This window comes from Pangasianodon hypophthalmus, chromosome 4, assembly GCF_027358585.1.
Source record: "Pangasianodon hypophthalmus isolate fPanHyp1 chromosome 4, fPanHyp1.pri, whole genome shotgun sequence".
NCBI lineage: Eukaryota > Metazoa > Chordata > Actinopteri > Siluriformes > Pangasiidae > Pangasianodon > Pangasianodon hypophthalmus.
The window spans coordinates 21,351,339-21,372,037 of record NC_069713.1 but is presented as its reverse complement, the minus strand read 5'-3'; the positions used below and the strand labels follow the sequence as shown (position 1 = coordinate 21,372,037).

The 20,699-nt window shown below is 41.1% G+C and overlaps 1 protein-coding gene across 2 annotated transcripts; it reads left to right on the top strand.

The window, feature by feature from the left end:
- Positions 1 to 4,601: 4,601 nt before the first annotated feature.
- Positions 4,602 to 20,009, top strand: peli3 (pellino E3 ubiquitin protein ligase family member 3). 2 transcript variants are annotated; one of them, XM_026935869.3, is made up of 7 exons: positions 4,602 to 4,949; positions 9,907 to 10,108; positions 12,650 to 12,779; positions 14,996 to 15,097; positions 17,202 to 17,429; positions 18,729 to 18,917; positions 19,307 to 20,009. In XM_026935869.3, exons 2-7 carry the CDS (start codon positions 9,936 to 9,938, stop codon positions 19,883 to 19,885), a joined length of 1,401 nt encoding a protein of 466 aa, XP_026791670.1. In that variant the 5' UTR covers positions 4,602 to 4,949; positions 9,907 to 9,935; the 3' UTR covers positions 19,886 to 20,009. The 2 variants fall into 2 exon arrangements, with proteins under 2 accessions (XP_026791670.1, XP_034159181.1); XM_034303290.2 differs by lacking the exon at positions 4,602 to 4,949 and adding an exon at positions 6,264 to 6,453.
- Positions 20,010 to 20,699: the final 690 nt, after the last annotated feature.

Sequence of the window (20,699 nt, the reverse complement as noted above, 5' to 3'; positions counted from 1 at the left end):
CATGTTATTGTAACTTTTGACCAGTAAGTGGCACTGTCATGAAATTTGTTGCAAAGCCTCAAGTCATGGTCCTGAAGATGCCTACCAAGATTTGTGTCTGTGCGCTAGGTCACTGATGAGATACAGCCTCACATCCTGTTTGGCAGCTTCTCAGTCAGATTTGTTGGCACATTACAGGCAAACTATTTGGAATATTCTTCAATATTCTTCAATATTCTTTTGATAACTTTTGTCCAGGTTGGTCTGAAGATGATGTTGGTTTTGATTGGAAATAATTTGAAAGAGGAGTAGCGAAAAAAAAACATTTTTGGCAAAATCCAAGACGATCGACAGGAAGTACACTTGAATTTCAGATGTTGGTGTGCGTTCAATTCAGCATACTCCAGGGAATTATTGCAAAAAAAAAAAACAAGAACTGTGAATTTAGCACAAATTCTTCAAATGATATAGAGAAAAAAATGAAAGTTGTTACAGTTATTGACCAAAGGGTGGCACAGTCACAAAACTTCTTGGGTACATTCAGGGCCTGGTCCTGAACATACTTATCAAATTTTGTGATGATACGTAGATGCTTTGCTGAGATATACCCTTACATCCTGTTTTTTTGCATTTGCCAGCACGTTACAGGAGAACAGTTTTGAATATCAAAATTCCTTTGAAAGTTTTTGTTCAGATAGGTATCAAGATGATGTGAGCAAAATTTGGTGAAGATTGAACAAAATTTGGAGGAGGAGGGGCAAAAATGGCAGTTAGATGTAAGCATTTTCGGCATGTTATTGTAACTTTTGACCAGTAGCTGGCACAAAATTTGTTGCATACCCTCAGGTCATGGTTCTAAAGATGCCTACCAAGTTTTGTGTCAATGCACAAAGTTGTTGCTGAGATACAGCCTCACTTCTCATTTGGCAGTTTTGCTGTCAGATTCGTTGGCCCATTATGGGCAAACCATTTGGAGTATCAAAATTCTTTTGATAAATTTTGTGAGGCTTATTCTGAAATGATGTATGCCAAATTTGGTGATGATTGGAAAAAAAATTTTGATGATTTTTAAAAAAAAAATAGGAGGAATGCGAAAAAACAGTTTTTGACAAAATCCAAGATGGCAAAATCTTATTAGGCAGGAAATCATGTCAAAGGTTGTGCTGAATTCATCTTCTGACCAAGGAAATCCAAGGATGCCTGGCTTTTAAATTGTGGACACACAGTTCAAAAGTTATGACCATAAACATACTTCCAAATTAGGCCCAAATTTGACCCGATAATGGTGCTAGACCATTGGCAGCACTTGGCCCAAATTTGTTCAGAATATTCCTTAGACCCTTCCCAATCAGTATGCCAAATTTCACAAATTTTTTACCAGTTGTTTCTACAGTCTGCTATAGATACCCTAGCCTGAAGAAGAAGAAGATGCCGAAAAAATAATAAGGAAATGTAGAATAACAACAGGGTGTCTACGCACCATTGGTGCTTGGCCCCCTAATAATGAGCATTATCAGTGCTTTTGTTATTGTTATTATATGAAAATCACATGGATGGAACTCAGTACACTATAAAAACACATACAGACATTAAAAAAAATGAGAAAAAAAACATTTTGAAGAACACAATGCGAAACCTGAGTGGCTTTGACTGTGTATGCTTGTTGGTTCCAGCACCTCTGGAGATTTTCATGCTCTACAGTCTCTAGAGATGACAGGGAATGATGCAATAAAGAAAAACATCCAGTGAGTGTCAGACGTGTGAGTTAAAACATCTTGTTAATAAAAGAAGCCAGGCGAGAATGTTAAAGGCAACAGAAAGGCCATTAGTACTCATTTGTTTGTGGCATTGTCATTGTGGAAGAGAAAAGAAATATTTCAGTAAAGAAATATTTCATCATAGGATAAAGCTAATCAGTCAGAATAACTGATTTGCAATCAATAAGAAATATTGTTTAGCAGTGACCCTTCAATATGAGGAGACAAGTGGACCTGAACCAGCAAAATGCCTCCCAAAGCATTATAGAGCCACTGTTTTGTAAAGGGTTTTTTTTTTTCATTAGAGTTTAGTACTGGTAGTGGACTTGTGCAGATGTGTATGAGTAATGAAAAAAATGAAAGAGCAGTGAATGAAAATAAACTGTGTACAATGTAGACACAGTGCATGGATGGTTCAAGGCTGAGTGCAAGAAAAATAGAACAGTGCAATCTGATAGCTGAATGGAGAAAGAGTTCATTTCTGTATAAAGGAGAAGACTGCTGCTTAGTGTGATCCACTGCACACTGACTGTCTCAATGAGAGGATAGGAATGATTGCTCACGATGACTGAAAGCTTGTCCAATGTTCTCCAGTCTGAAAAATACAACACATACAAATACAAATACAAAAGCAAAACCTTGTTCCAATTGCCAGCTTGAACATCTGGAATAGCAAAGATAACCTACTAGACTGTAGCCTTCTAAATCAACTTGGTGACTTATGATGCAATACTTGTAATAAATATACAGCACACATACAGCAAACTTTCCCAATAACCTTCTTGCCAAGCCAGTGCAGGTTCTGAATGACAGAACTCGATAATCTAGGGGGTGATAATCTGGTATTCGCAGACCCACAGCTACATACATGGGTGGTGTGAAACACCTGGATAATGTATGACAACAGTGAGGAACAGGATTTATCTTAGAACTATGGTGCTCAGAGATGAATGCTGCACTCACACCACTGGGCAATCTGTGATAGAATCTGGAAATAATGCACAGTGAGGTCCAGGTAGCTGTAACAGACTTCCTGGAGCAGTACACCTTTAAATAAGGCCAAAGAAGAGGTGAAGATTGGCATACCACTGTAGGGGCTGCACTTGTCTACTCACCAAGGTGATGACATCCACCACCCAGTGGGCCAGCCACGCTGGTGCCTCATCCTTTTAGAAAGGCAATAATAAGCCGGTGGGACCCTAGAGATGTGTCGTCCATGGTGCTGTGGTGCACTGATGGTTGCCACATACAGTTTTAGGGTATATTGGGACTTGCCGCTCCCTAGCAGTCCCTAAGACGGGTCAGTCCCACATGACATTGTGGCATAGTTTATGAAAATGCATGGTGGTTAAAAGACATTAAATAGAATGAGCACATAGTATGTGGTTCTGTGAACACTGAGGCCTTCAACAAATTCACAAAGGGAACATATGACATAATATTAGATACAAATAATATTATCATAGGGTAATTGTTGCATTTTTCGAGCAACCTCCCTCTGGATCTGTACTGGTTCCAAATGACAGGAACACCCTGCCAATATAACGTTCAGTGTTGCTGTATTAAATTTAATTGACTATCAACTCAATCTCTTTCTATATGTCTCTTTTCCTCTGGCATTAAAATGAGTTTAAATTGAAATAAAATTAATAAATTAGGATTATAAATAGACTGATACTGTGAGGGAGTACAGAAAAGTCACACGAACTTCACATGTGAATAATTACAAGATTCACTTGTAAAATTTACACTTTTTTTTATATTTCACATCTGGACATCTCACATGTAGTGCATGTTTTTTATTTTTGATTTATACTAAATTTATTTTCACATTTTTGTGCACAATTCATTTACTGTTCACACGTGATCACAGTTTTTATGTGTGAGCCCATATTATTGATGTGTATCTGAATCCACATGTGCAATTTCTGGTCATAAATGCTAAAATGCCTTCACATAATTTTTAACGTGATCACATACACTATATGGCCAAAAGTTTGTGGACTCCTGACCATCATGCCCATACGTGAGCCCAAACGTTTGCTGCAAAGCTGGAAGCACACAATTGTATTAGGATGTCTTTGTCTGCTGTAGCATTAAGATTTCCCTTCACTGGAACTAAGAAGCCCATGTTCCATCATGACAATGCCCCTGTGCGAGCTCCATAAAGACATGGTTTGCCAAAGTTGCTGTGAAAGAACTTGAGAGGCCCAAGCCATGACCCCAACCCCACTGAACACTTCTGGGATGAACTGTGCACCAGGCCTCTTCACCTGACCTCACTAATGCTCTCATGGCTGAATAAACACAAATCCCCACAGCAGCCATGCTTACAGCATTTGACACCCTTATCCAGAGCAACTTAAATTTATCGCACATGCACAACTGAGCAGTTGAGGGTTAAAGGCCTTGCTTAAGGGCCCAGCAGTGGTAGCTTGGCTTTGAGTGGGAGCATAACCTTCTGAGTACTAGGCCAACTGACCTACCACTTCCCACATGCTGAAAGCTGGCGGAAAGCCTTCCCAGAAGAGTGGAGGTTATTATGACAGCAAAGGAGAGGACCAGCTCTGGGTTAATGCCCATGGTTTTGGAATAGGCACATATGACTGTCAGGTGTCCACATAGTCATAGTCATGTAATGTGTATGTGGATTTTTTTTTTCTTAATTGGGTTACTGCATGTTGCTCCACAACACCTGACAGTTACATAATTAAAAACAGTATATTAAGAGGCGGAGGAAGACCTCGAAAACATGAGGCTCTGGTGGTGTTTTCTCGATTGGTGCTGAGGCTCGGAGAGCATCAGAGCGCGCGGGGTGGACCAGACCAGCGGGTGGGCGGAGCCTGTGCCTACCCCGCTATCTGTAGCATGTAAGGCGGGGCTTAAACCGAGTCACGGCGTTCTAACCGAGCCAACACACCCACTCTGTAGGCGACGGAGAAACACCTTGTCTGTGGTATTTCTTGGAAGGGGAACGCATAGGAGGGATGGGCGTGTCAAGTGAATGTCGTGTCCGGAGCGAAATTCCTCTGTCGGATTAACATTACCCTCACCGTGTACCGTAATGACCCCGGTGTCTCTGTGTGGCGATGAGCGCGTCGTCCACATCATCGTAGCGCGAGGACCTCAGCAGCAGCAGCAGCGCCACGCGCCCTTCTGATGCCACGCGCGGATTCAAGCAGCCATCAGGACTGACGACGCAAACATCAGCGGGTGTGTGTTGCCTTGCCTTCCCTCATATCTGTCCCTTTTTTTCTGTCCATACACTGTTTTCTTGTCTTTAGGTCGAACTATGGTGATGTCGTTCCTGCAATAGACTGTTTGGTGTCTGTGCGCAGTGAGTGAAAATCCCTTGTGTGTCTCCCATCACACTCCCAGACTGCTAGGCTGTGTGGACTGATCAATATTTCCAGCCTCATAGCCTAAGCACATCTAATGACGCTTTGGCCCTGTGCTGGTGCTTTCTGCTTGTAGTTACTCGAGCAAAAGGCTGGTGTTTATGTTAAATAATCAGCCTGAGGCTGTCAGTTGTGAGGCAGTATGATTTAAAGTGCAGCATCATGGACAAGGTTGGTTGGTGGAGTAAGCTACTGTCAGTTGTCCTGGGTTGTTTATCTACAATCAACAGTGTCTGTATGAGTGAATTACTGTAGACGCATAAGCCCCTGCAGTCTAGCATCTGAAAGCATAGGATCTTCAAGCAGGGCTGTAAAGCCGTAAAGCCATAATGGTGTCTTGAAATTGAAGGAAGTTTCTGTTACCAGGCCTTTTCTGAAGATAGCAATCACATGCTGCTTTGACCCTCAGCAGTGTTTTTACTGCATGCAATTACAGTGTGTCTGGATGATGATGATAATGTCAGTGTCAGATTCGTATTTCTTATCTTGGCGTGATTTCGTGGATGTCAAATCACTTATGACTAGCAGTATCAGACCCATAGAGGACATGACATGGTGGTTGAAATATGACTATTTATTAGGCACAGTGACTCAGCACTGCCTGTGGGGTTTTTTTTTTTAGGCAACGAGAACTGTTGAATTTCTTTTTTTCTTTTTTTGGTGGAACTCATACAGGTTTCTACGTATGTCTGTAGTGTGTATGGGGGTGTGCGTGGGTGTCTGGGTGTGGATGTGGTTGTGAGATCCACCTGTGACATACCGGAGTTGAGAAAAGATTTTCTCCTTTGGTAGCTTACAGGATTAGTGCTACATGCAGACTGCTTCAGCAAGTCCATGTAGAGAGCGAAAAGGACTAACAGGACTATTAGGATCTGCACTTCTCCGACACGTAATCTACTTTGGAGTATTACGCAGGGCTCTGAACACCTTGATTTGTGCTTATGAGAAATTTAGCACTAGTATAGCACTAAGCTGTTGCTCACACAGTACAGTGTACATCTGCTGTTGAGCTCTCATTGTGAATATAGGCATTACATATGAAAATAGATAACAAAGACATTGACAACATAATTGGTATGAACAGAAGTATATATGAAATATAACTATTGAACTGTAGGTTAAAAATATTGCACAGAAGAGAATGTTGCACAGATACATATTGCACAGAAATGTTATTGCATCTTGGCAAGTCACAAGTGTGGGAGGGTTCATAAGTCTGATTGCATGTGGAAAGAAGCTTTTTCAGTGTTTAGTGGATTTGATCTGAAGCTGCTGCTGGAGAGAAGGAGTTCAAATATGCGGTGGTCTTGGTGCAAGGGGTCAGTGATGATTTTTTCTTTTCTGCTCACTTCTTGGCTCTGGCTTTCATACTTCTTTAAATGCAGATTTGTTCTTTGTGGATGCAGGGCTTTCTGAAAGGTGGTAGTGTCTGTGTTCCATCCCTGCAGAGATCCCAGTCTTCCTGGTATTCCTGGCATTTGTGTTTGGTACAGTTAAAATGACATTTTCTCTCCTCAAACGTGTGTCCAATTTAGGATATATTGTATACAGCATCAAATTAAGATGGATGGTCAAAGCCTTAATGTAGGATTCTGTGTGTGTGAGGCCCTATATGGCGTAATAATTTTTGGTGGAAAATAGAAGGTGTCAAAATGGCATAGGAAAATCAGCTATGTGACTAAAATATGAATCTGCGTGAAGTTTATGGTGAAGAGTAATACAGGTCCTCGTTACACACACGTGTTATCATATTATAGAATGAATGAAATCTAGAGAGAAAAGAAAGATACGATTACATATCTTCTTTCTTTGTTCTCGCGTCTTTTGGCAGGTCCAGGAATCATCAAGCTGGGTCAGGCAGGACAGTAAAACACGCACAGGACCATCACTCTGAACAAACTGCACCATTACAACACAGAGACGTCTGTATTATAGGGATACACAATATATAATAATATAAAGTTACTCATTGTCACAGTGTTGGCTTTTGCAATATTTGCAACAGGAGTCTGCAGTGTGCAAATGAGCATACAGACAAATTACATTTTTATTGTATCTTGTGAGCATGTTTTCTGGGTGTTTGTATAAATTGGATTTTAAAAAAAAACAACTAAAATGATTTGAGGTAAAATTAATGCTAGTCATTCTATAACCATGCTCCATCATGGATTCACAACCATGTGTTGCACAACACAATGTGTAGCACTATGCTATTTTCGTCCACATTATGCAGCTCTACTCAATTATCTTGACAGTGTAATGCGTAATAGCTTTACGAGGAAATAATGATGTCAGGCTACAGTAAAAACCCATATGATTACACAGTACAATAATACAGTAATATAAAAATATCACCATTATCACCACCACCAGATGAAAACAGTAAATGCTTCTCCAATACAGCCTGTAAATAAGTCTATTACAAACACATTGCTAACGTATACCAGACGCTGTTGTGTACAGAACATTAGCATAGCAAATGCAGGATCATGACAAGCATTTACTGCTAATCATTATATTAAAAGTAAAACACTTGTAGGCACAAAACTCTGTGGTGCTTCTGGCCTTGCTACAGTAGCAGCATCCGAGGTACGCGCTGTGCATGAAGACTGCAGCGCCGACATTAAACTGAGAGCTTGCTAATGGTTCTGCTGCGAAGCGTGTACAGACGATGAAGAATGAAGCTCGGCGAGATCAGACTGGAATAGGCTAAGTTATTTTGGAGATCATTTCCGTACATGTGTATATTTAGCAACCCCCTTCATCAGTTTCTTGATGGAGATAGATGATGCAGACTCTCCTTCTCCCACTCTCCCTCACAGTCTCCCTCTTTCTCCCACACACACACACTCTCTCTCTCACCACGCTGCAGAGGCAGCAAAGAGGATTGTGAGAGGGAAGTGAGATAGCATGGGGCACATTTTGGAAGACAGGAGTTGAGAGGAATGGATGAAAAATCAAATGGTGGAGAGGAAGGAGGAGGTAAAGAAAGGCATGATTTAGAAAAGACAAAAAAAGAAAAGAAGCAAGTAAAGAAAAGAAAATGGCAGATGGTGCCTGGAGTGAGAGGATTGTCGTTACTAAAGGCAAAAGGTTAGCTAAGACATGATGTGGGAAAAAGAAAGCACTAACCATCTCACTATTTTTCCTCGTCTTGTCCTTCGTTATATCATACAGCATTTCCTTTGAATCCTTATTACTCTCTTGTCACATTCTTTTTTCTTTTCTCCTCTCTGGCTATTTTTTTTCTTTAACCCCCATGTCCACCCTGTCTTCTCTCACTCTCTTTCTCTCTCTCTCTCTTACCCAGTCTCCTCCTCCAGGTTGTGACAGTGGGTTGATTAGAAAGTACATGGCACAGAGCAGGCAATCCATCACCCCGCCAAGCTCATGCGCAAGCATATATAATCCCCTAACACACACGCGCACACATGCACATACACACACGTTTGTTATAGCCCTGCCTGCATGTTTTAGCTCGATGTAGCCTTCACCACTCTGTCTCATTGTGCACTACATGGCTTTCTCTTTAGCCATGCTTCTGTCCTCCATCACCTGCACTGGCATGCCAGTGCTATTTTTGTCTTCTCGCCATTCATCTCTCTCTCTCTCTCTCTCTCTCTTTTTCTCCCGCCTGCCCCTTCCCCTCTGTCTGCTCTATCCTAGCATCACACCCCCACAACCCTGCTGCTCCGTAGCAGAACTGCGGCTGGTTGATTTGTGCTGTTCATCATCTCTAGGTTAGATAGACTCATAAAGGTTTACATAATAGAATCCAACATATACATTGTCAACATAATTGTCTTTGATGTAGCTCTGATTATATACTTTATGTATAATGAATAATTTTGATGATTATATTAGTATGTCCATAATTCTGTTTTAGTGTGCACACAGCACTTTTATATTTTTAAGCAAACACAAACATACATTTACTGTCCACTTTAATACCACTACTCATTCATGCATTTATTAGCCCATCATATGGCAGCAGCACAATGCATAAAATCCTGCAGATACAGATCAAGAGCTTCATTTAATGTTCATATCAAACATCGGAATGGGGTAAAATATTATCTCCAGTGACTTTGACCATGGCCTGGTTGTTAGTGCTGATCTCTTGGGATTTTCATGTGCAACAGTCTTGAGAGTTTACGCAGAATGGTGCCAAAAACCAGAAAATCCAGTGAGCGGCAGTTCTGTGGGTGGGAATGGTTTGTTGACGAGGGAGGTCAGAGGTTAATGGCTAGACTGGTTGGAGCTGACAGGAAGGCTACGTTAACTCAAATAATCACTCTTTACAACCGTGGTGAGCCCATGAGCTATAGAGCTGTAACGGTCACGTCCCACTGGAGACCCAGGACTCGCTAGAGAGATTATATCTCACTGCTGGCTTGGGAATGACTAGGGATCCCTCAGGAGGAGATGGAACCTGTGGCTGGGGATAAAGAAGTCTGGATTTACACACTGCAAACCCCTACGATTGCCACTACAACACCCATTAGAAAAGCAGAAAATGAACGAATGACTGTTTATGTACAAGAAGTACAAGTCACATAACATGTCTATTGCATAAAATATACAAGTGGATTGTATTATAAAATCATATTGGATACTGATCAGCTCCAACAACTCTACTCAGTATTAAATTGGTAGAACCCTATGTTGTTGTTTTTTTTCTGTCCCTAAGACTTCAAGTGAGAAGGCATATGATAAAAGTGCAAGTGCAACACAACATCATACCTAATGAATGACCTCCTTTTCTCTCTCAGCTGCGAGTCCCTGCACGTGGCCCTTAGACATGGTTTTAGAAGGAAGCTCTGAGGCCCTGTGCCCTCCTCCGTCCCTGGAGCTGCGCCCATCATGCAACAAGAGCCAACCGTCGCCCCCTCTAGACTCTGGCTCACAATCCCATGATGCCATATTCCCTGGGGACAAGGAGCCTATCAAGTATGGAGAGCTGATCGTGCTGGGGTAAGAACATTCTGTAGCCTCAAAATTCTGGCTTGTGAGACATCAACATTTAATCATTTAATAGTTTTAGGAAGGCTAGAGTTACCTAATTATGTGAATCAGCTGAATGTTTATTTCACTTTGGAAATAATACAATGCTTTGCATGTCATGATGTATCCTTGTATTCAGTGATCATCAGGTTCTGATGAAAAACATGTATCTCTACTATACTATAGAAAAAGTGGTTTTCACTTTTTTCTACAGGCTGTATGAAATGTGGGCATGCTCCTGTCTACCCATAGGCGACATTTAAATGACCAATGGGAAGCTGATAAATCACGACAATTTTATTTAACTAGTATGTCCGTTGGCTGCTAGAAGTGTCCATCAAAACTGTGTATCAGCCCTCCCCTCTGTGTTCTGTGAGGTAAAAGCACCAACTAGGTGGATTCCTATGTGATGTTTAAAAGAACTGAGCATGTAAATGGATTAGTTAAATAATTGAACTTTATCTGAGAACTAAGTCTAATATTGAACTTGTGTTTTATTTTAATGGGTTGATTTACTGGTAAATTAGATTCATTTTCCTCAACACTGCGTCTGGAGAAGCACAGCATCATATTAAACACTTTCCCCAACACAAAGCAAAAACTGTTTGCTTGGCACTGGATATTTTCCTGGTCTCCTTATAAATCTTGGCTGTGTTTGCAGGAAAGTGTCTCAGATTATCAGAGAACCTGTTAAAGCACGCGCTAATGCAATGTGTGTGTCGTTCACTGTATACAGTCGTCTCACAGAAGCACACCTCTCTCTGTAAAGGAGAATTATTTGCTCTTTTTTTTTTTGGATTTGGTACAACTGATACTGGAAAATTGGTACACAGACAAGGACCAGACAATAGCTTCAGCTTAATTCAATAAGCTACTGCAAAAATAATATCTAGAAAGGCTGACAGACAAAACTGTTGTAAAGTGGTGCCCATGCAAAGTGCACTGCTAGTTTTTTTTAGATAGGTTCTTCCACCGTCTCAGCAGTAAAGCATTCGCCTTATCATCAGGAGATCACGAGTATAAATCCCAACAATGCCACTACCATCCGTACAACCGTACCATACTAACCAATCATGGGCGAGTGTGATCTCATGTATATCAAAAAGGGCTGTTAGCACTCTCCTCTGACTGTGTTCAGCCGCCCTGCGATGTGGCAGGAGCAGCAGTTGGAAAAGATGTAGTTGGCTGGCTCCATATGTTTTGGAGGAAGCATGCAATAGCCTTCACCCTCCCTGGTTGGCAGCTGTCGTGTAATACACTAGCTAGGGGGTGGGAATTGGAAATTGATCAGATTGGGAGAAAATATGGGAAAGTTCCAAAAAAAAAAAAAAAAAGGGGGGGGGTTTTCCTCGCACATAAATGTTTTTTATTCACGGTTTAACTGAGAAAACTCACATTTACACACATCAAAATATTAGGGCAGCATGATAATATTAAACATGGGTGTGATCGTATAATACTGGCTTTTGCTAATGTCAAAAAAATATTCATAGTGGATTTGTTTTAGGAAAGTAAAGAGACTTGTGAGTCCATGTTTGCTGTGTACAATCCATTTTAATTATAAGAACTGTACACTGACAATATATTTTTTCATTTCTAAGCTTTATCTATTACTATATATTTTATTGTATGATGCTAAGTAATAATAATATAAGTAATATCAGCCAAAGATTATTACAATATAGTCAGATCTGTATTTCCACATATACAGTATTCATTTTGCTAAAACATTTCTACAACACTACACACCACTAAGATTCTGCTGAATGTAGTTTAGAAGGAGTTCAAGGGTAAAATTACCTTCAGATAAATAGGCCTCCTGTTATGATCCTTTCTTTTGGATGAATGAACGTAACATCATTCAGGCTCTACTAGTGCTGCACAGATACAGCTGTTCCATTCACTTATCTTCAGATTTCAGCCACGGATGTAAAACACATCATTTGACTACCGACAAAGACATCATTCAAATCCCACAACCACCAAGCACAGCAGAGAAATGAAAGCCTGGGAGAGAAAGTGAGCAGAGACCACTGGTCATTAGTGAGGGAGAGATGGAGAAATGGTTAACCCGTTCACAATCAATATAAGGAGAAAGAAGAGAGCTCATGTGCTGAATGAGTTATTGACCGTTGATGAATTGTGAGACAGCTTTCCACCATCAATGGGAGAGTTTAAAAACATTTCCCTAGTCATTTTGGAAAGTCTAGATGATTCACATCCTTGAATTGGCAAAAGAAGGATAATGAAATTTGTTGCTTGTGTGTGTGTATATATGTAAATTTCCTGGCCAAAATAAATATACATTAGACCTATTGACCTGTTGACCAAAAACAATGTATATTGTAGAAGCAATTATTGGTTAGCCCCAGTTAACCATTACTGACAGGTCAGCCCATTTATCATGACCTAAAACATTAAACTTTGCAAGACTATTCATCACATTTGAAGGGAACTATAACTTACTTCTCTAATCATTATAGCTAATATCTTTAATTCTGTTATATGCAGACATAATGGTTCACTAGTGGGTGGTGATAAAGGGCGCAGGAGGAGTCGACTAGCTCTTTACAAGAGACCCAAAGCCAACGGCGTCAAACCTGATGTCATCCACAATGTATCCACACCTCTGGTGTCAAAGGTGAGAATTCACAGCATCACCTAATATAAGCCTGTTCAGAACTCTCTGTAGCCTGTACCGTTTCTCGTTGCACAATGTTACTTGTGAATTTAGGAGTTTCTAGGAGGGTAATAAGCCAATAACTTATTTTGTATTAAATTGTGCATTGCTCCCTCACTTGCCTACCTCTTAGAACTGCTATTAAACATGAGACACAGCAAACGTGCTGGCCAGCAGTAATGGTAGTGAGTGCACTTGAACAAAACCAAGTGTATCAATACTTTAGTATTCTTAGTAAAAATAGAAAACGTGTGCAATCTTAGACAAACAACATTGAAATCCAGAGTTACTCCTTTTCTTTAATGGCATTCTCTTAGGGAATATAGTGCACTACTTACATTCCACCAAGATATTACATTCACTGAGCACTTTATTAGGAGCTCCTGTACACCTACTCATTCATACAATAATCTAATCAGACAATCACGTGGCAGCAGTCCAGTGTATAAAGTCATGCAGATACAGGCCAGCAGATTCAGGTAATGTTCACATCAACCAGAATGGGGAAAAATGTGATCTCAGTGATTTTGACCATGGCATGATTGTAGGTGCCAGACAGGCTGGTTTGAGTATTTATATAACTGCTGATTTTCAGAGATTTTCAAGCATAACCATGTGTAGAATTACTCAAAATGGTGCAATAAAGAAAAAACATCCAGCGAGCGGAAGTTCTGTGGGAGGAGATGCCTTGTTGGCAAGAGAGGTCAACAGAGAATAGCTAGACTGGTTCAAGCTGACAGAAAGGCTACAGTAACTCAGATAACCACTCTGTACAATTTTGGTGAGCAGAAAAGCATCTCTGAATGTACAATACGTCGACCCTTGAGGCGGATGGGCTACAACAGCAGAAGACCACGTCGGGTTCTACTTCTGTTAGCCAAGAACAGAAAGCTGAGGCTGCAGTGGACACAGGCTCACCAAAACTGGATAACTGAAGACTGGAAAAATGTAGCCTGGACTGATGAATCTTGATTTCTGCTGAGGCACACAGATGGTAGGGTCAGAATTTGGCACCAACTCCATGGAGCCAACCTGCCTTGTGTCAGCAGTCCAGGCTGGTGGAGGTAGTGTAATGGTGTGGGGAATGATTTCTTGACACACCAATTACTCATCACTTGAATGCCTATTTGAGTATTGTTGCTGACCATGTGCATCCCTTCATGGCCACAATTTACCCATCTTCTAATGGCTACTTCCAGTATGATAATGCGCCATGTCACAAAGCAAAAGTCATCTCAGTCTGGTTTCATGAACATGACGATGAGTGGAATGCTTCCAACATCTTGAGGAATCCATGCATCGAAGAATTGAGGCTGTTTTGAAAGCAAAGGGAGGCCCTACCCAGTATTAGCATAGTGTTCCTATTAAAGTGCTCAGTGAGTTTATAATATGCTCCATTTAGCGAACATATGGCAAATAGGAAGCCCTTCAGCCAAACTTCAGCCAAAACTAAATATCAGAGAAAAGAAAACTTTACTGTGAGAAAATAAAATAGTAAATAAAATAGTAAATAAAAATGATTCTAAAAACAACATTTTATGATAAAACTGCTATATTACCTCTTTTCAAGACATCTGAAAAGAGAAAACTCTGGCTACACTGCTACTACTCACAATTACTGTGCCAAATAGAAATAGCAATAGAAAAGCAGTTCTATTTATAGGGACAGTTTTTAATGAACTCACTAAGTCGACTGTCATTAACAGATTCTCTAGCAAAAGACTCAGTTTGAGAGACTACAGTACACATCACTTCTTAATGGAAATGACAAAATGTTTTTGATTATGAATGATTATGGATTTAATACCTTACTGTACCATAACATACTGCTCAGTGGGGAAATCACTATTAGATCAAACACTCTTACTCTATAGAAAGCCAAAGTTTCGATCACACAATGACTTAAAGGTATACCTTTTATTTTTTATTTCAGTAACAGTAGGCTTAAAATCTGTAACCTGACATTAAATGTAGTCCTACATATCCACCTGCATATCTCCTGGTTCTCCCACTAAATGCCATGAGTAAAAACCCATTATATAACATTGCAGTGGCCATTGCATAAGATTTGAGATTTTGAGAGCACCCTCTGTACTGTTCCATATACTGGTGTAATGAAAGCGCTAACAAAGGATGAAAATCTGATGGAGTGGTGTATTTCTGTGTGTGTGTTTCAGGCACTGAGCAACAAAAGCCAGCACAGTATCTCCTACACACTGTCAAGGAGTCATTCTGTTATAGTAGAGTACACACATGACTCCAACACAGATATGTTTCAGGTAAACACAGTTATATTTGATAGCAGTACCTTATAAGTGACACATCTTGTTGTCTCAACCTCGGAAAATCTCTTTTTTCCACAGCACCTTAAGGTGATATACAGCAATCAGCCATAACATTAAAACCACTGACAGGTGAAGTCAATAGCATTGATTATCTTCTTACAATGGTACTTGTCAAGGGGTGGGATATATTAGGCGGCAAGTGAACAGTCAGTTCTCAAAGTTGTTGTGTTGCAAGCGTAAGGATCTGAGGGACTTTGGCAAGGGCCAAATTGTGAGATGACTGGGTCAGAGCATCTCCAAAATGACAGGTTTTGTGGGGTGTTCCCGGTATGCAGTGGTTAGTACCTACCAAAAGTGGACCAAGGAAGGACAACCGGTGAACTGATGTGGGTGGAGAGCTAAGGCTAGCCTGTCTAGTCCGAACCTACATCCCCTGCATCGCTGCTTGCTGTGTATGGGGCTGTGTAGCTGCAGACCGGTCAGTGCGCCCATGCTGTCCCCTGTCCACCACCAAAAGCGCCTACAATGGGCACGTGAGCATCAGAACTGGACCATGGAGTGATGGAAGAAGGTGGCCTGATCTGATGAATCACGTTTTCTTTTACATCATGTGGACGGTCTGTGTGTGCGCGTCACTTACCTGTGGGAGAAATGGCACCAGGATGCACTATGGGAAGAAGGCATGTGGGTGAAGGCAGTGTGATACTCTGGGCAATGTTCTGCTGGGAAACCTTGGATCCTGGCATTCATGTAGATGTTACTTTGACACGTACCACCTACTTAAACATTGTTGTAGACCATATACACCCTTTCATGGAAGCAGTATTCCCTAATTGCAGTGATCTCTTTCAGCAAGATAATGCGCCCTGCCACACTGCAAAAAATTTTCAAGAATGGTTTGAGGAACATGACAGAGAGTTCAAGGTGTTGACTTGGCCCCCAAATTCCCCAGATCTCAATCCGATCGAGCATCTGTGGGATGTGGTGGAAAACAAGTCCAATCTATGGAGGCCCCACCTCGCAACTTGCACGACTTGAAGGATCTGCTCCTAAAGTCTTGGTGCCAGGTACCACAGCACACCTTCAGAGGTCTTGTGGAGTTCATGCCTCGATGAGTCAGAGCTGTGTTGGTGGCAGAAGGGGGAACTACACAATATTAGGCAGGTGGTTTTAATGTTATGGCTGATTGGTGTGTATATATATATATATATATATATATATATATATATATATATATATATATATATATGTTTTCTTTTTGTTTGTTTGTTTGTTTTTAAATATTGCAATTTAGAGAAAAGGGAATCATCATTTGAAACAAATTAAGAATCATATACAATGCTTTGCACAACAATTCAACCCCCCCTTGAACCATTTTACATTTTGTAGTGTTACAACCTGGAAAGGAAATGGATTTAACTGGAATTTTAATGTCATAAATTTACACAAAATAGATTTATAGAAATCTATTAGAATAGATAGGGGGTAATTCCAAAATGGTCTGCAAAATGGTTACCAAAAAAAATAAATAATAAATGCTATGACTGCTATGAAGTATTCATGAAACCCTGTTTTAGTTCTGGCGCAACCAGTTGCCACTGGAATTCACTTAATTAGTGTGTTATTAAGGTGTGATCTTATTATAAATACAGCTGTTCCTGGAAGGCCCCAGAGTTTGTTAGAGAAGAAACAGCATCATGAAGACCAAGGAGCAAATGGCCTGGGGCAAATTTCTGGAAAAGTATCAATCTGGATCTGGTTATTAAAAATATCCCAAACTTTAAACACCCATTAAATCCATTATTAAAAAATAGAAAGAATATAGCACAATTGTAACTCTGCCTAGAGGAGGCTGTCTACCAAAAGTCCAGGGAAAGAGAGAATTAGTCATAGAAGCAAGAGGCCAAGATTAACTTTCAACATGATGCTACCACCCAGTTAAATCCATTTCAGGTTGTAATTCTACAAAATGTACAAAAGTTCAAGTGGGGGAGTGAGTGAATACTTAAGCAAAGCATTGTACTTAGTCATTGTAAAGGGCACTAGAGCTTAGTTTTCACCTTAACTGTTATCTCATGTACATTTGTTTTCCTCCAAGATTGGCCGTTCCACAGAGAGCATGATTGACTTTGTGGTGACGGATATGGCGGGCAGCAGCGGGCAGTGCCAAGGTCAGAGTCAGGGGGGTGCGGGTGGAGACGGGGGCCAGTCAGCACAGAGCACCATCTCTCGCTATGCTTGCCGCATCATGTGTGAGCGTAGTGCCCCCTACACAGCCCGCATCTATGCTGCTGGCTTCGACTCCTCCAAAAACATCTTCCTCGGGGTGAGTCATAGCGGCAATCACTGAGGTAGCAAAAAAAAAAAAGAACCAAGAAAAGAAACACTGCCACAACTGAATTTGTCTGCCATTAAAATGACCGATAGGAATAGCTTGCACCTTCTGTAAGCCGTTTGAATTTTGAACAGCTCCCAAGCTGCTCAGTCACAGAAGGCAATATTTGTCATTCTGTAATTATGGTCTAACAGGATCAAAGGTGAACAGTTAGCCTTTTCTACAAGTGTGTTGAGCAGCATGGGCAGCGTTTGAGAAGATGGAATGCAGGACTTTAGGTACTTGCATGTGCTAGGATCTTTAGTACTATATTGTAAACAGAAATTACTGCTGAGGGACCCTGATTAAAAAGGGGGCAATTATTTTCATAAAAACATCATAAATTTATAGTGGAATGATGTAGTTATGGGCACTTTGTGAAAGGTTGCTTGAGGAAGCTTGAAACTTTTGCTTCAGTAAAGTTTATATTTTCAGTTTTGTTAATCATGTTTTCAGACAAAAATTTTGAGAAGTGGTAATTATTTATCATAGCCCAGATGAACAATGTTTTAAAGGATGCTGCTTTGCAAAGAGATTTAAATCTTATTACCATTAGCATTATTAGCATGTGTATTACTCATGATAACAGAGTGTACAATGTGAACTTGTTTAATTTGTTGAAAGAAATTTCATTTATTCAGACAGATATTCATCAGTGTGGCAGAACTTGTTTTTCATACCATTCTGAATTTAAACTATAAGAGAACTTCACACAGGAGGCCCTCCAAGTCTGAAACACTGCAGTGGAAGTAAAAATATTCCTCACTCATTTAGGAAAAAGCATTATTTCAAAACAAAAATGTAACTAAAAGGCAGCTAAAGAAAAGATGGTGATGGTTTTGTAGCAGTAAGTGATTCATGTTCAGATTTACCACAGCATGAGTCCTGACACATACTAATGTCCTTGGCACACATCGGACTCCCTCTGTCCACTGCCATTCTGTGGAGGTGGAGAGTAATAGGGTGAGAAAAAGCCTGAGAAATAAATATATAAGAAAAATACTGTATGTCCATGAGGACATAAATATTGTATTATAAAAAGCCTCACACTTGCATTTGATGCAAGAGTGAGATAATATAGTTTATATATATATAGATATATGTATGTGTGTGAGTGTGTGTGCACATATATATATTTTCTGGCTTTGCATTTTAATTCTTTAATCCATATACAGAGTATGTGTTATACAGTAACACTGTGATTTACAATTTATTGACTGAATGTTTAAAATCTCTGTGGCTATGTGCTAGGAGCGGGCAGCTAAATGGCGGACCTCAGACGGCTTGATGGATGGGCTGACTACCAATGGGGTGTTAGTGATGCACCCTGCGGGGGAATTTGTGTCTGAGCCCACTCCTGGGGTGTGGCGGGAGATATCAGTGTGCGGGAACGTCTTCGCCCTGAGAGAGACACGCTCGGCTCAACAGAGAGGCAAACTGGTGAGTAGGGGTGAGACAGCACAGTGTGGTACGATCCTTGAAATTTGCTACAAGGTTAAAAGGAGAGTTGTGTTATGTGAAATAACACAGTCAGACAAACCAGGCAACCAACCAGAGAAAATAATTGCTACATTAGTTTTCAGTAAGTTTATCAAAACAAAGAATCCTGTCAAGTCCGTTTTAAAAAATTTCTAGGTGATTCCCTGACAAAGTGATACATAATATAACAAAAAATGGAATAAATGCTTGGTAGTGGGAAAAGATGCAGAAAAAGCAAGAGATCACTGTCTGAAAGGGAGTACTTATCTGAAAATTCAAGCAGTATTGAGCCTAGTAATGCATGGAGCTGTCCACATCCTCATCAGTGCATGGGCTTTCCACTCTCACAGGTCGAGAATGAGTCAAACACACTGCAGGACGGCTCTCTGATTGACCTGTGTGGCGCCACGCTGCTGTGGCGGAGCCCGAGTGGCCTGCGGCGCACGCCTACGCTCAAGCAGCTCGAGTCACTGCGCCAGGAGCTGAATGCTGCACGTCCTCAGTGTCCGGTGGGCTTCAACACGCTAGCCTTCCCCAGCCTGGCGCAGCGTGCCACCGTCGACAAGAAGCAGCCATGGGTCTACATGAACTGCGGTCACGTGCACGGCTACCACAACTGGGGCTTCCGCAGGGAGAAGGATAAGGCAGTGGGGGCAGCTGAGCGCGAGTGCCCCATGTGCAGGAAGGTGGGCCCCTACGTGCCCCTGTGGCTGGGCTGCGAGGGTGGCCTATATCTGGACGCAGGGCCCCCGACACACGCTTTCTGCCCCTGCGGCCACGTGTGCTCAGAGAAAACAGCGCAAGGCTGGAGTCAGATCCCACTGCCGCACGGAACACACGCCTTCCACGCAGCATGCCCATTCTGTGGCACCTGGCTCACTGGCCAGCACGGCCACGTCAAGCTCATCTTCCAAGGCCCCGTTGACTGAGACAGCAGGACTGCATGTGAAAGAAAAGGACTAAAGGACTCGAGGAGTAAATGTACCGGACTGTTACTGCACCAAGATGATGTTGAGAGAATATGTAAATAAAGGTGATGGAATAAAAAGGAAACGATTGTTTGCTTTTTGTCAGATTAGTGTGGACAAGCAAAGTACTAAGAAAGATTTATGAGCATCATTTCAGGGCAGGTAGGTTGTGCCTGAAACCATGCGGATAATGAAATTTGTGTGGATAGGGGCCAGGATCTCAAAATACACACAGGCATCATAACAGATATTGGGCTCAATGAGTAAAATATATATATCAGACAATATTAGAAACACTACACATTTTAGACAAATCTCAGTGATGATCGGGCATGATGGAGGGAGAGAGAGAGGAAGGCTTAAGCAGACTCTATCCCCCCTCCCTCCCCTGGTCTCTTCATCTCTGTTTCTCAGGGAAGTCTGAGCAGAGTGGTACAGTCGTGTCTGCAGACTGCAGCTCATTCCCTGGCTATAAATAACTCAAGGTCACCATTGCCTCCCCACCAACACTATGCACACTGCCCTTAGCATTTAAGGAAGAGAGCAAGATACTCTATAGAAGCCATTTATAGGTCAAAAGCAAACTAGATTTATTTATATGTATGTAGTAGCTTGATGTCCACCTACTCATTAAGATAATATCCATAATGCCTACATGAGCAATGTGTGCAATTATTTTAATGAATTTAGATTGATGTTGGATTGTACCTGTCTCATTAGTACATTTGGAACATTTAACAGTCATGTCTCTGGACTGTTTAAGCTACCGAGTAGA

What these genes read in the sequence shown, in the direction of transcription:
- peli3 (XM_026935869.3), top strand. Translation starts at nt 9,936, where the DNA reads ATGGTTTTAGAAGGAAGCTCTGAGGCCCTGTGCCCTCCTCCGTCCCTG. An exon ending in GGAGAGCTGATCGTGCTGGG is followed by an intron (nt 10,109 to 12,649) that starts GTAAGAACATTC and finishes TGTTATATGCAG; the next exon opens with ACATAATGGTTCACTAGTGG. An exon ending in CCAACACAGATATGTTTCAG is followed by an intron (nt 15,098 to 17,201) that starts GTAAACACAGTT and finishes TTTTCCTCCAAG; the next exon opens with ATTGGCCGTTCCACAGAGAG.